At 40.0% G+C, this 14,225-nt stretch overlaps 1 protein-coding gene across 1 annotated transcript in view; it reads right to left on the bottom strand.

Moving 5' to 3' along the window:
- EIF3H (eukaryotic translation initiation factor 3 subunit H) overlaps window positions 1–13,261 on the bottom strand; it is a 99,561-nt gene extending 86,300 nt beyond the window's left edge. Inside the window, exon 1 of the mRNA XM_040261804.1 lies at window positions 13,075–13,261. Within this exon, the coding sequence (XP_040117738.1) occupies window positions 13,075–13,206 (132 nt within the window). The 5' untranslated portion in view covers window positions 13,207–13,261. The remainder of the gene's footprint in view (window positions 1–13,074) is intronic.
- Between the last annotated feature and the right edge of the window lie 964 nt (window positions 13,262–14,225).

The following is a 14,225-nucleotide window of genomic DNA, read 5'->3' as shown; positions in this document are numbered from 1 at the left end:
TGTTCCAACCAAAAGGCACAGACTGGATGAATGGATACAAAAGCAAGACTCATATACACGCTGCCTACAAGAGACCCACTTCAGGCCTAGGGACACAGACAGACTGAAAGAAGGGGGATGGAAAAAGATAATTCATGCAAATGTAAATCAAAAGAACGCTGGAATAGCAACACTCATGTCAGACAAAACAGACTTTAAAACAAAGACTATTACAAGAAACAAGGAAAGACGCTATATGATGATCAAAAGATCAATCCAAAAAGACAAAACAACTATAAATACTGATGTACCCAACACAGGAGCACCTCAATACAAAAGGCAAAAGCTAGTAAGAGCCATAAAAGGGGAAATCAACAGTAACACCGTAACCCTGGGAGATTTTAACACTCCACTTATACCAAAGGATACAACTTCACTCATCTCACACACTAGCAAAGTAATGCTCAAAATCCTCCAAGCCAGGCTTCAACAGTACGTGAACCGTGAACTTTCAGATATTCAAGCTAGATTTAGAAAAGGCAGAGGAACCAGAGATCAAATTGCCAACATCTGCTGGATCTTTGAAAAAGCAAGAGTTTCAGAAAAACATCTACTTCTGCTTTACAGACTACGCCAAAGCCTTTAACTATGTGGATCACAACAAACTGGGGCAAATTCTTAAAGAGATGGGAATACCAGATCACCTGACCTGTTCCCTGAGAAATCTGTACGCAAGTAAAAAAGCAACAGTTAGAACTGGACATAGAACAACAGACTGGTTCCAAATTGGCAAAGAAGTACATCAAGGCTGTATATGGTCACCCTGCTTATTTAGCTTATATGCAGAGTATATCATGAAAAGCGCTGGGCTGGATGAAGCACAAGCTGGAATCAAGACTACTGGGAGAAATATCAATAACCTCAGTATGCAGATGACACCACCCTTATGGCAGAAAGTGAAGAACTAAAGAGCCTCTTGATGAAAGTGAAAGAGGAGAGTGAAAAAGTTGGCCTAAAGCTCAACATTCAGAAAACGAAGATCATGGCATGTGGTCCCATCACTTCATGGCAAATAGATGGGGAGACAGTGAAAACAGTGACAGACTTTATTTTTTCGGGCTCCAAAATCACTGCAGATGGTGACTGCAGCTATGAAATTAAAAGATGCTTGCTCCTTGGAAGAAAAGCTATGACCAACCTAGACAGCATATTAAAAAGCAGAGACATTACTTTGCCAACAAAGGTCAGTCTAGTCAAAGCTATATATGGTTTTTCCATAGTCATGTATGGATGTGAGGGTTGGGACTATAAAGAAAGCTGAGCACCGAAGAATTGATGTTTTTGAACTGTGGTGTTGGAAAAGACTCTTGAGAGTCCCTTGGACTCCAAGAAGATTCAACCAGTCAATCCTAAAGGAAATCAGTCCTGAATATTCATTGGAAGGACTGATGCTGAAGCTGAAACTTCAATAGTTTGGCCATCTGATGAGAAGAACTGACTCACTAGAAAAGACCCTGATGCTGAGAAAGACTGAAGGTGGGAGAAGGGGATGACAGAGGATGAGATGGTTGGATGTCATCATCGACTCAATGGACAGGAGTTTGAGTAAGCTCCCGGAGTAGTGATGGACCGGGAAGCCAGGCATGCTGCAGTCCATGGAGTCACAAAGAGTTGGACACAACTGAGTCACTGAACTGATACCAATGTATAGATTATTCAGGAAGAAATAATAAGGAAACACAAGCTTTAAAAGACACATTAGACCAGATACACTTAACTGATGTTTAGAGGACATTCCATCTGAAAGCAGCAAAATACACTTTCTTGTCAAGGGCACATGGAACACTCTCCAGGACAGATCCCATCTTGGGTCACAAATCAAGCCTCAGTAAATTTAAGAAAACTGAAATCATATCGGGCATCCTTTTTGACCACCCTGCTATGAGATTAGAAACCAATTACAGCAGAAAAAAGACAATAAAAAACACAAACACATGGAGGTTAAACAATATGCTACTAAATCCACTCCAGTATTCTTGTCTGGAGAATCCCACGGACAAAAGAGCCTGGCCGGCTATAGTCCATGGGGTCGCAAAGAGTCAGACGCAACTAAGCGACTAACACACACACACACACACCCCCACCCAGAGATCACTGAAGAAATCAAATAGGAAATGTGAAAAAGCCTAGAAACAAATGACCAAAAACACACAACGAACCAAAACCTATGGGATGCAGCTAACGCAGTTCCGAAAGGAAAGTTTATATAATAGCAATACAATTCTACCTCAAGAAACTAGAAAAGTCTCAAATAAACAATCTAACCTTACACCTAAAGCAACTAGAGAAAGCACAAATAAAACTTAAAGTTAGGAGAATGAGAGAAACCATAAAGATCAGAGCAGAAATAGATGAAATAGAAACAAAGAAAACAGCAGCAAAGATCAATGAAACTAAAAGCTGGTTCTCTGAGAAGAGGACCAAAATTAATAAACCTTTAGTCAGACTCATCAAGAAAAAAAGGGAGATGACTCAAATCAATAAAATTAGAAGTGAAAAGGAAAGAGTTACGACTGAAATACAAAGGATCAACCTGGAAAATATGGACAAATTCTTAGAAAGGTACAACCTTCCAAGACCGAACCAAGAAGAAATATAAAATATGAGCAGATCTATCACAAGTAATAAAACTAAAACTGTGATTAAAATCTTCCAACAAACAAATGTCCAGGACCAGAAGACTTCACAGGCAAAGTCTATCAAATATTTAGAGAAGAGCTAACACCCATCCTTCTCAAACTTTTCCAAAAAACTGCAGAGGGGGAGGAACATTCCCAAGCTCATTCTAGGAGGCCACCATCACCCTGATACCAAAACCAGACAAAGGTATCACAAAAAAAGAAAATTACAGGCCAAATATTACTGATAAACATAGATACGAAAATCCTCAACAAAACACTAGAAAACAGAATCCAACAACACATTAAAAGGATCATATACCATAATCAAGTGGAATTTATCCCAGGAATGTGAGGATTCTTCAATATATACAAATCAATCAATGTGATTCACCATATTAACAAACTGAAAAACAAAAACCATATGTTCATCTCAGCTGATGCATAAAAAGCTTTCAACAAAATTCAACACCCATTTAATGATAAAAACTCTCCACAAGATAGGCATAGAGAGAACCTACTTCAACATAAATAAAGGCTATACATTATATTACAAACCCAGAGCAAACATCCTCCTCAATGGTGAAAAACAAAACATTTCCTCTAAGATCAGGAACAAGACAAGGGTGCCACATTCGCTACTATTCAACACACTTTTGGAAATCTTAACCACGGCAATCAAAGAAGAAAAAGAAATCAAAGGAATCCAAATTGGAAAAGAAGTAAAACTGTCACTGTCTGCAGATGACATGATAGTATACACGGAAAATTCTAAAATGCTACCACAAAATTACTACAGCTAATGAATTAATTCAGTAAAGTTGCAGGATACAAAATTAATAAGCAGAAATCTCTTGCACTCCTATACTAACAATGAAAGATTGGAAACAGAAATTAAGGAAACAATTCCATTTATCATTGCAACAAAAAGAACAAAATACCTAGGAAAAACCTATTTAAAGAGGCAAAAGATCTCTATGCAGAAAACTATTAAGATACTTATGAAAGAAATCAAAGATGACACAGACAAAGATATACCATCTTCTTGGACTGGAAGAACCCATATTCTGAAACTGATTATACTACCCAAAGCAATCTACAGATTCAATGCAATCCCTGTCAAACCACCAACGGTATTTTCCACAGAACTGGAACAAAAAATTTTACAATTTTTATGGAAACACAAAAGACTCCAAACAGCAAAATCATCCTGAGAAAGAAACGGAGCTAGAAGGATCAGGCTCTCTATACTACAAAGCTACAGTCATCATGACAGCATGGTACTGGCACAAAAAAAAAAAAAACAAACAAGAGAAAGATCAGTAGAGCAGGCTAGAAAGCTCAGCCATAAACCCACACACCTATGATCACTTAATCTATAACAAAGGAGGTAAGAATAGAAGAATGAAGAAAAGACAATCTCAATAAGTGGTGGTTGGAAAACTGGACAGCTACATGTAAAAGAATGAAATTAGAACACTTCCTAACACCATACACAAAAACAAATTTATAATAGATTAAAGCTCTAAATGTAAAGCCAGACACTATAAAATTCTTTAAGGGTAAAATAGGCAGAACACTGTTTGACATAAATCACAGTAAGACCTTTTTTTGACTCACCTCCTAGTTATGAAAATAAAAATAAAAAATACACAAATGGGACCTAATTAAACTTAAAAGTTTTTGCACTTAAAAGCAAAGGAAACCATAAACAAGACAAAAAGAAACCTCTCAAAATGGGAAAAAACATTGCCAACAAAGGATTAATCTCCAAAATACAAATAGCTCATGCAGCTCAATACAAAAAAAAACAAACAACCCAATCAAATGTTTAGAAGATCTGAAGAGAGATTTCACCAAAGACACACAGATGGCAACAAACACATGAAAAGGTGTTCAATATCACTAATCACTGGTAAAAATGCAAATCAAAAATATAATGAGGTATCACCTCACTCCAATCAGAATGGCCACAATCAAAAACTCTATAAACAATAAATGCCATCAAGGGTGTGGAGAAAAGTGAAACTTCTTACACTGTTGGTGGCAATGTAAACTGATACAGCCACTATGGAAACTAAAAACAGAACTATCACATAACCCAGCAATCCCACGACTCGGCATAGTATACACAGAGAAAACCGTAATTCAAAACAGACATCTAAAAAGAAGACACATAAACCCCAATGTTCACTGCAGCACTATTTCCAACAACCAGGACAGAAGAAACATAGCTGTCCACTGACGGATGGATAAAGATGCTGTGGTAGATTTATACAATGAAATATTACTCAGCCATAAAAAGGAATGGATGTGACTCAGCTGAACTGAGGTAGACGAACCTAAAGTCTGTTACACAGAATGCTTCATATTACAATATGTAAAACAAACAGCTATTGGAAAAATTGCTGTGTAACACAGGAAGTTCAACCTGATGCTCTGTGACAACGTAGCGCGTCAGATGGCTGGGGGCTGGGAGGTGCTGGGAGAGAGGTTCAAGAGGGAGAGGACGTATGTACACTTCTGGCTGATTCACAGTGTTGTATGGCAAAAACCAATACAACACTTAAAGCTATTATCCTCCGATTAAAACTAATTTTCAAAAAATTATTTGAAAAAAAATACAAGCACCCCACTGTCTATTGCAGCACTATTTACAACAGTCAGGACACAGAAGCAACCTAAGCCTCCATCAACAAAGGAATGGATAAAGATGTGGCATACAAATGCAGTGGAATATCATTCAGTGATAAAAAGAAATGAAACTGGGTCATTTGCCAAGAAGTAGATGAACCTAGAGACTGTCATACAAGCAGAGTCAGAGAGAAAAAAACAAATATTACATATTAACACATATATGTGGGACCTAGAAAAGTAGTATAGATGATCTTAGTTGCAAAGCAGAAACCGACATACAGATGTAGAGAAAAAACTTATTAATAACAAAGGAGAAGAGGGGGTGGGGTGAATTGGGAGATCAGGACTGACGTATATACACTTGTGCTTTGTGTTTAGTTTCTCAGTTATATCCAACTCTTTACAATCCCACAGGCTACAGCCCACCAGGCTGCTCTGCACGAAGGAAGCTTCCAGGCAAGAATACTGGAGTGGCATGCAGTTTCCTATTCCAGGGTATCTTCCCAACTCAGATCGAGGTGGAATTCTTAACCACTAGCACCACCTGAGAAGCCCATATATACACAAGTATATATAAAAGAGACAGCCAAGGAGAATCCACTGAATAGCACAGGGAACTCTACTAGGGCTCCATGATGACCAAAATGGAAAAGAAATCTAAAAAAGAGGGGACACGTGTATGTATACATATGGCTGATTCTATGCAATACAGGAGAAACTGACACAGCGGTGTAAAGCAATGATACACACACAAAAAAAAATCCACTGCAGCACTGCTGACAACAGCCAAGACAGAGAAGCAACCTTTTAAAAAGGCAATGGATTTCACAAGCTCTCTGACCTTAAGGGCAAGAAACTATGGCCAGGATGTCTGCAGGTCATCCAAGTCTTGAAAGCAACCTGAGATGAAAAAGTCAGATGGACTTAGGTTTGCCTACATGAGGCAGGTAACTTCACTTAGGGATACCTGCTAGTACTGAAAGAGAAACTCCCCAGGTCGGTAGGTGCCCAATATGCTACTGGAGATCAGTGAAAAACTAACTCCAGAAAGAATGAACAGGCGGAGTCACAGCAAAATCAACACCCAGGTGTGAATGTGACTGGTGATGGAAGTAAAGTCCGATGCTGTAAAGAGCAGTATCACATAGGAACCTGGAATGTTAGGTCCATGAATCAAGGCAAACTGGAAGTGGTCAAACAGGAGATGGCAAGGGTGAATGTTGACATTTTAGGAATCAGTGAACTAAAAGGAACTGGAATGGGTGAATTTAACTCAGATGACCATTATACCTACTACTGTGAGCAAGAATCCCTTAGAAGAAATGGAGTAGCCATCACAGTCAAAAGAAGAGTCCAAAATGCAGTACTTGGATGCAACCTCAAAAACAACAGAATGCTCTCTGTTCACTTTCAAGGCAAACCATTCAGTATCACAGTAATCCAAGTCTACACCCCGACTAGTAATGCTGAAAAAGCTGAAGTTGAATGGTTCTATGAAAACCTACAAGACCTTTTAGAACTAACACCCAAAAAAGATGTCCTTTTCATTACAGGGGACTGGAATGCAAAAGTAGGAAGTCAAGAAACACCTGGAGTAACAGGCAAATTTGGCCTTGGAATGCGGAATGAAGCAGGGCAAAGGTTAACTGAGTTTTGCCAAGAGAATGCACTGGTCATAGCAAACATCCTCTTCCAACAACACAAGAGAAGACTTTACACATGGACATCACCAGATGGTGGATACCAAAAACAAGATTGATTATATTCTTTGCAGCCAAAGATGGAGAAGCTCTATACAGTCAGCAAAAACAAGACTAGGAGCTGACTGTGGCTCAGATCATGAACTCCTTATAGCCAAATTCAGACTTAAATTGAAGAAAGTAGGGAAAACCACTAGACCATTCAGATATGACCTACATCAAATCCCTTACCATTATACAGTGGAAATGACAAATAGATTCAAGGGATTAGATCTGATAGAGTACATGAAGAATTATGGATGGAGGTTCATAACACTGTACAGGAGGCAGGGATCAAGACCATCCCCATGGAAAAGAAATGCAAAAAGGCAAAATGGCTGTCTCACAAGGCCTTACAAATAGCTGAGGAAAGAAGAGAACTAAAGGCAAAGGAAAAAAGGAAAGATATACCCATTTGAATGCAGAGTTCCAAAGAATAGCAAAGAGAGATAATAAAGTTTTCCTCAGTGATCAGTGCAAAGAAATAGAGGAAAACTATAGAATGTGAAAAGCTAGAGATCTTTTCAAGGAAATTAGAGATGCCAAGGAAACATTTCATGCAAAGATGAAAACAATAAAGGACAGAAATGGTATGGACCAAACAGAAACAGAAGATATTAAAAGGAAGAGGCAAGAATACACATAAGAAATGTACAAAAAAGATCTTCATAACCCAGATAAACATGATGGTGTGATCTGATCACTCACCTAGAGCCAAACATCTTGGAATGCGAAGCCAAGTGGGCCTTAGGAAGCATCACTACAAACAAAGCTAGTGGAGGTGATGGAATTCCAGTTGAGCTATTTCAAATCCTGAAAGATGATGCTGTGAAAGTGCTGCACTCAATATGCCAGCAAATTTGGAAAACTCAGCAGTGGCCACAGGACTGGAAAAGGTCAGTTTTCATTCCAATCCCAAAGAAAGGCAATACCAAAGAAAGTTCAAATGACCACACAACTGTACTCATCTCATACGCTAGCAAAGTAAATGCTCAAAATTCTCCAAGCCAAGCTTCAACAGTACACGAACCAAGAACTTCCAGATGTTCAAGCTGGATTTAGAAAAGGCAAAGGAACCAGAGATGAAATTGCCAACATCCACTGATTCATCGAAAAACATTTATTTCTGCTTTATTGACTATGCCAAAGCCTTTGACTGTGTGGATCACAACAAACTGTGGGAAATTATTCAAGAGATGGGAATACCAGACCACCCGACCTGCCTCCTGAGAAATCTGTATGCAAGTCAAGAGGCACCATGGAACAACATGGAAGAACAGACTGGTTCCAAACTGGGAAAGGAGTACGTCAAGGCTGCATATTGTCACGCTGCTTATCTAACTTAGATGCAGAGTATATCACACAAAATGCCGGGCGGGATGAAGCACAAGCTGGAATCAAGACTGCCGGGAGAAATATCAATAACCTCAGTATGCAGATGACACCACCCTTATGGCAGAAAGTGAAAAAGAACTAAAGTGCCTCTTGATGAAAGTGAAAGAGGAGAGTGAAAAAGTTGGCTTAAAACTCAACATTCAGAAAACGAAGATCATGGCATCTGGTCCTATCGCTTCATGGCAAATAGATGGAGAAAGTGAAAATAATGACAGACTTTATTTTGGGGAGGGGGCTCCAAAATGGTGATTGCAGCCATGAAATTAAAAGACGCTTGGCAGAAAAGCTATGACCAACCTAGACAGCATATTAAAAAGCAGAGACATTACTTTGCCAACAAAGGTTAGTCTAGTCAAAGCTATGGTTTTTCCAGTAGTCATGTATGGATGCAAGCATTGAATTATAAAGAAAGCTGAGCGTTGAAGAATTGATGCTTTTGAACTATGGTGTTGGAGAAGACTCTTGAGAGTCCCTTTGACTACAAGGAGATCCAACCAGTACATAAAGGAAATCAGTTCTGAATATTCATTGCAAGGACTGATGCTGAAGCTGAAACTCCAATACTTTGGCCAAAGAACTGATGCAAAGAACTGACTCACAGGAAAAGACCCTGATGCTGGGAAAGACTGAAGGCAGGAGGAGAAGGGGACAACAGAGGATAAGATGGTTGGATGGCATCACCAACTCAATGGACATGGGTTTGGGTGGACTCCGGGAGTTGGTGATGGAGAGGGAATCCTGGCATGCTGCATACAGTCCATGGGGTCGCAAAGAGTCAGACACGACTGAACTGAATTAGTACTCTTCCTGACTCTCCTTAATATACGTAGACCATTTATTAACAGCATATGATCACATGCCAAGATGAGTAACACAAGATGTCACCATAAAAATAAAAAGTTCTTACAGAATTGTAAAGTAAAATAAAAAAAAAATAAAATAAAAAGTTCAGAGAAAAGAAGAGATTGATGTGGCCCAGAGCAGCACCTTTCAAACATTAAAATGTTACAAATCACCTGGAACAATAGATCAAGAAAAATTCTGAGATACTGTGTTTGTGTCTTTCTAATAAGCTACCAGGCAAGGCCAATTCTGCTTGTCTTGTTGGTCCTTGGACCAGACCTGGAGTATCAGAAGTGTAATATACATAAGAAACGTTAAGATTCAGGCTGGTTTAGGGGGATCAAAGAGGGTTTTTACGTGAAAAGTCCAATAGGAAGAATTAGCTTGATGTTACCTAGGAATAAAGAGATCACCTGACTACAATGACAATTCACTCATCCATTCTATAAGGATACACCGAGTACCAACTGCACAACATACAGTAAAAAACAGGCTGTCAAGTCTACTGGAATGGACGGTTAACATCACTGAGAGATACCATTTCACACAAGGAAAGCAAGTCATCTCACTGTCCATTAACATGTAGAAGAGGAAAATTATGTTCTACTCATGCAATGAAATGTTAAGTAGTAATGACAATGAATGAATTAGAGCTCCTCACTCTAGAACAGAACAATCTCAAGATCATGGTGTGAGATACACACACACACACACACATATATATATATATATATGATTCAAGACATAGGTGAACATGCACTATGATTTAACTAACACTTCATCCTTTTTATTAATGTAAACACGCCGAAGTAAACAAATCGTTTGGGAATGCTCTGTGTGGTACAGCTATAAAGAAAACCAAGAAATTACTGAAACAAAGCTCACAAGAGTGATTACAGGTACAAAAAAGGGATGGGAGAAAAGGATGAAATGGAAAGGACTTCAAAGAGACTAAAAATTCTATTTCTCAAGTTAAAAGGCAGGTAAATGGATATTTATTCTGTGATTACTTAAATTATGTATTAAAGACATTATTTTACATGTATATCCTGTTGTTTTACAGTTCTTTGCTAATGTTATCAATCACCTTTTTAAAAACTAAATCAAGAAACTGGTGATGGCAGATTCTAGTAGCACTGAGTTGAAGAAAGATGGAAGACCACAAATACAGATGAACTGTTTAACCACTGAAATCAAAGGAAAGAAATGGGGACTAAGAATGAACACAAAGGAAAGTCGTTCAGTCGTGTCCAACTCTTTGCAACCCGAGGACTATGGAATTCTCCAAGCCAGAATACTGGAGTGGGCATGCTTTCCCTTCTCCAGGCAATCTCCCCAACCCAGGGATCAAACCCAGGTCTTCTACATTGCAGGCAGATTCTTTAGCCGCTAAGTCACAAGGGAAGCCCAAAAATACAGGAGTGGGTAGCCTATCCGTTCTCCAGTGGATCTTGCCGACCCAGGAATTGAACCAGGGTCTCCTGAATTGCAGGTGGATTCTTTACCAATTGAGCTATCAGGGAAGCCCAAGAATGAACACAAAGTGCTAAGTAAAAAGAGAAGAGGTTGGACATTTTAATATGGAAAAGTCTGACAACTGCCATGTGTTAAGAGAAAGGTAAAATTAAAGATTGATGAAACAAAACTAAAGGTTCGAAAAGAAAGGCTCAAGAAGTAAAGGAAATCTGGCCCTGGCTATCGCCAAGGTGCCAGAAACAAATGTGATTAAACATCAGACTAAGCAAATTAGTCCTGTATGGCTGGAATGAGCCATCCCTACAAAGCATGGAAACAATGGCAAGTTAACCTGAACACAAATGCCAAGGACATCTTGGTCAGCCTTCAACTCATTGCAAAGGCACTAAAAACATTTCAAGAGGGAAGTTAACCATGTCTGAACTTTCACATTAAAGTGCATGTTTTAATAAAAGTAGGAAGGATGGACTGAAGCAGGCTAAGAGAACAATTCAAGATGCTATGAAAATAATCTACAGAAAAAGGTATCAGAACATGAAATGGAAGTACTACAAAAAGAAACTAAAATACTTCATTCATCAATTTATCCTGCTGCTGCTACTAAGTCACTTCAGTCGTGTCCGACTCTGTGCGACCCCACAGACGGCAGCCCACCAGGCTCCCCCGTCCCTGGGATTCTCCAGGCAAGAACACTGGAGTGGGCTGCCATTTCCTTCTCCAATGCATGAAAGTGAAAAGTGAAAGTGAAGTCGCTCCGTCGTGTCTGACTCTTAGCGACCCCATCTATCTCAACTAAGTGATTCAGTTTTGGAATGTAACAGATGAAAAGTCATAATACCTGTCTGCCCTCAGTAGCTTGCATTCTGCTGGGAGAGGAAAAACAAGAAAACAAACAAGACAACTGCAAGTAGTGGAAAATGCTATGAAGGAAATAAAGGTGATGTAATGGAGAGTAATGGGAATGAAGCTATGTTTTACACGGTAGTTAGGCAAGGCCTCTCTTGAGATGCTGACACTTAAGCCAATACCTTAAAGGCTCAAAAAAAGCCACGGAGTAGGAAAATATATTTCAGACAGTATTTCAGGCTGAGAAAATAACACTGAAAGCTGTGACTGAGGCCTAGAAGAAAGTATGAGGTGAGTCTGAAGAAAGAGACAATAGTAGCAGGGCCTTGAAGACTGAGTAAGAATTCTACATTTTAAGTGGATGTGGTTGGTGGAATCTAGAAGAAAAGCAAAGGAAATTTGATGTATTTTGGACGTAGAACCAATAGAATTTGCTCAGGGACGGGACGCCAAGGGTAAAATAAGAACAAGCATACATTAACGCTCATGTTTTGACTTTTCAAACAGGTAGATAGCAGTTCTATTTACTAAGATAGGAAAGAGTGAGGTAAGATCGATGCGTGGGAGAGAAGCAGGGCAAGGGTCAAAAATTTTATTTTGGACACATTAAGTTTGAAGTTCCTATGAGATATCCTAACAGTGACAGCAAGATGAGTAAGAGTGGCATTCAAGAACCACGTCTGACAAGAAACATAAACCTATGAGTTATCAGAATACAAATAATATTTAAAATCTTGAAAAGACGGCCTTAAAGAAAGCCTACTACTGTAACTTTTGCAAATGTAACAACAGCAGCTAAAAGTACATGTTAACACCTCTTACCATTTAACTTTCCAAGCACAAAGAGATTAATAATATGCCCGACGTCATTCAGCTAATTTTAGCGCTGGATTTCAAGCCAAGCCGTCTGACAGCAGAGTTGCGATTTCATCTGCTTTGTCAAGCAGAGACCAGGTGGAAGGACGCCTAAACCCAAATCCCAAGGCACTCCAATATACACAGAGAGGGAAAGAAGTCAACATAAGGTATTTATTCCAATAACGCGGTTTCACGTAACCGCTGAACCACAGGCTCAAACTAATCTCCACTTATGTCAGATCCCAACAGGGAAACAAAGTTTACTCTTCCCTTCCAAAAGCCCTATATCCTTCTAGACACCTCCGTCTCCTACTTGCCTCCCAGAATAGTCATTCTCCAAAAACCCTGTCCCAAGCATCTCAAAACAAGCGCCCAAGAATCTGTCACACACACACACCCGAGCCCAGGTCCACTTTCTGAGTCCTCAATTCCCTGATGAGACGGCAGAGAAGGTAGCCGCGTCTTCCGAACATAAAGTGAAGATAAAGAAAGAAGGTTTTACGGGAAAACCTTGGCCCAGCTTCGGCAAGCCCAGAGGGGAGACTGCCGGAAAGCACGCCTGGCAAGACCGGGCTGGGAACTGAGCTCCCCACGTGGGCTGGGAGAAAAGGAACTCCACTCACCAAGCCATCTATCTGCACTTGCTTCACGGCTGAATCTCCGGATCCTCCTTTGCCTTTGCCTTTGCCTGCAGCGCCGGTGGTAGAGCTGGAAGAGGTGGCGGATGAACCGGTGCCTTCCTTGCGGGACGCCATCTTTCCAGCCGGACAGGGAAAGAGAAACGTGAGTTGCCGGAAGCGGAAGTAAAGTTTCACCTGACGTCAGGCGCAGTCTGGCGTTCGAGGGGCGGAGCTGTTAGGAAAGGCCGGGGTCGGGGGAGGGGGGGTAGAGGCCCGGCCTCCGTTCTCTTTTCCAGCCTTTCTTCGGCAGTGGAACGCATTGCGCATGTGCTTTGTGCTTTTGGGGGGGCTTCTTTCGTATAGAAAGCTTTAAGAAAGGCAAAAAGAAATTTTTGAAAGTGTTTTCCCCTTTATGTTTAATCGATATGCACTAGGTAGTGAATCATAATTGCTTTATAGCTAGCATTTATGTAGCGCGTCATTCGTATAAAATGCTTTCACTTTTAATTTTTTAAATTAATCCTTAGTCCCAATGTGACAAACTGTGAAGAGCTGTACTTACTTCAATAGCATATTTGGCAATTGAGACATGATTTGTCAAACGTCATTCTGTTCATTAATGGCGAGCTTATATTGAGGGTTTTTTTTTTAATTTCTTTCCAATTTTTGTCCTTGGCAATATCTAAGATTTCCAGTCATGTGTGTTAATCACACAACATGTGAAACTGATTGGTGTCATTCAGGGGGTCTCTGAAGAGCTCCAGTGCTATAGTCCTTTATGTCTCAGTGCACAGAAGAATTCAACAAGGGCAAAGTGGCAGATAAAAAGTGATTCATTAGAATAGAACACTTGTGAGGCTTACCAGCAGGTGGACAAGAAATGCCATGCCCCAAGAACTAGTTGGCTACAGCTTTATAATCAAAGGAAAAGGGGAAAGAGGAGAAGACCTCCTTTGTCTTTCTTGAGTAGACATCATGTTTTCATCATTAGCTCCTCCAGGCTGAGCAGGGGAGTTTTCTTGTCCCCGTGTGGTCAAGCTAGGTCCACAAATTACTGTTTTTTACGCCTGCAGAGAGCATTTCGGAGGGATCACCGGGCAGGATGTGGGTCTCTTGCCACCATTGTTTTATTGTTTGTTGGTGTGTCCCATGCT

The sequence above is a fragment of the Oryx dammah genome, unplaced genomic scaffold, assembly GCF_014754425.2.
Source record: "Oryx dammah isolate SB20612 unplaced genomic scaffold, SCBI_Odam_1.1 HiC_scaffold_19, whole genome shotgun sequence".
Classification (NCBI taxonomy): Eukaryota; Metazoa; Chordata; class Mammalia; order Artiodactyla; family Bovidae; genus Oryx; species Oryx dammah.
This window is presented reverse-complemented; position numbering and strand designations above follow the sequence as displayed.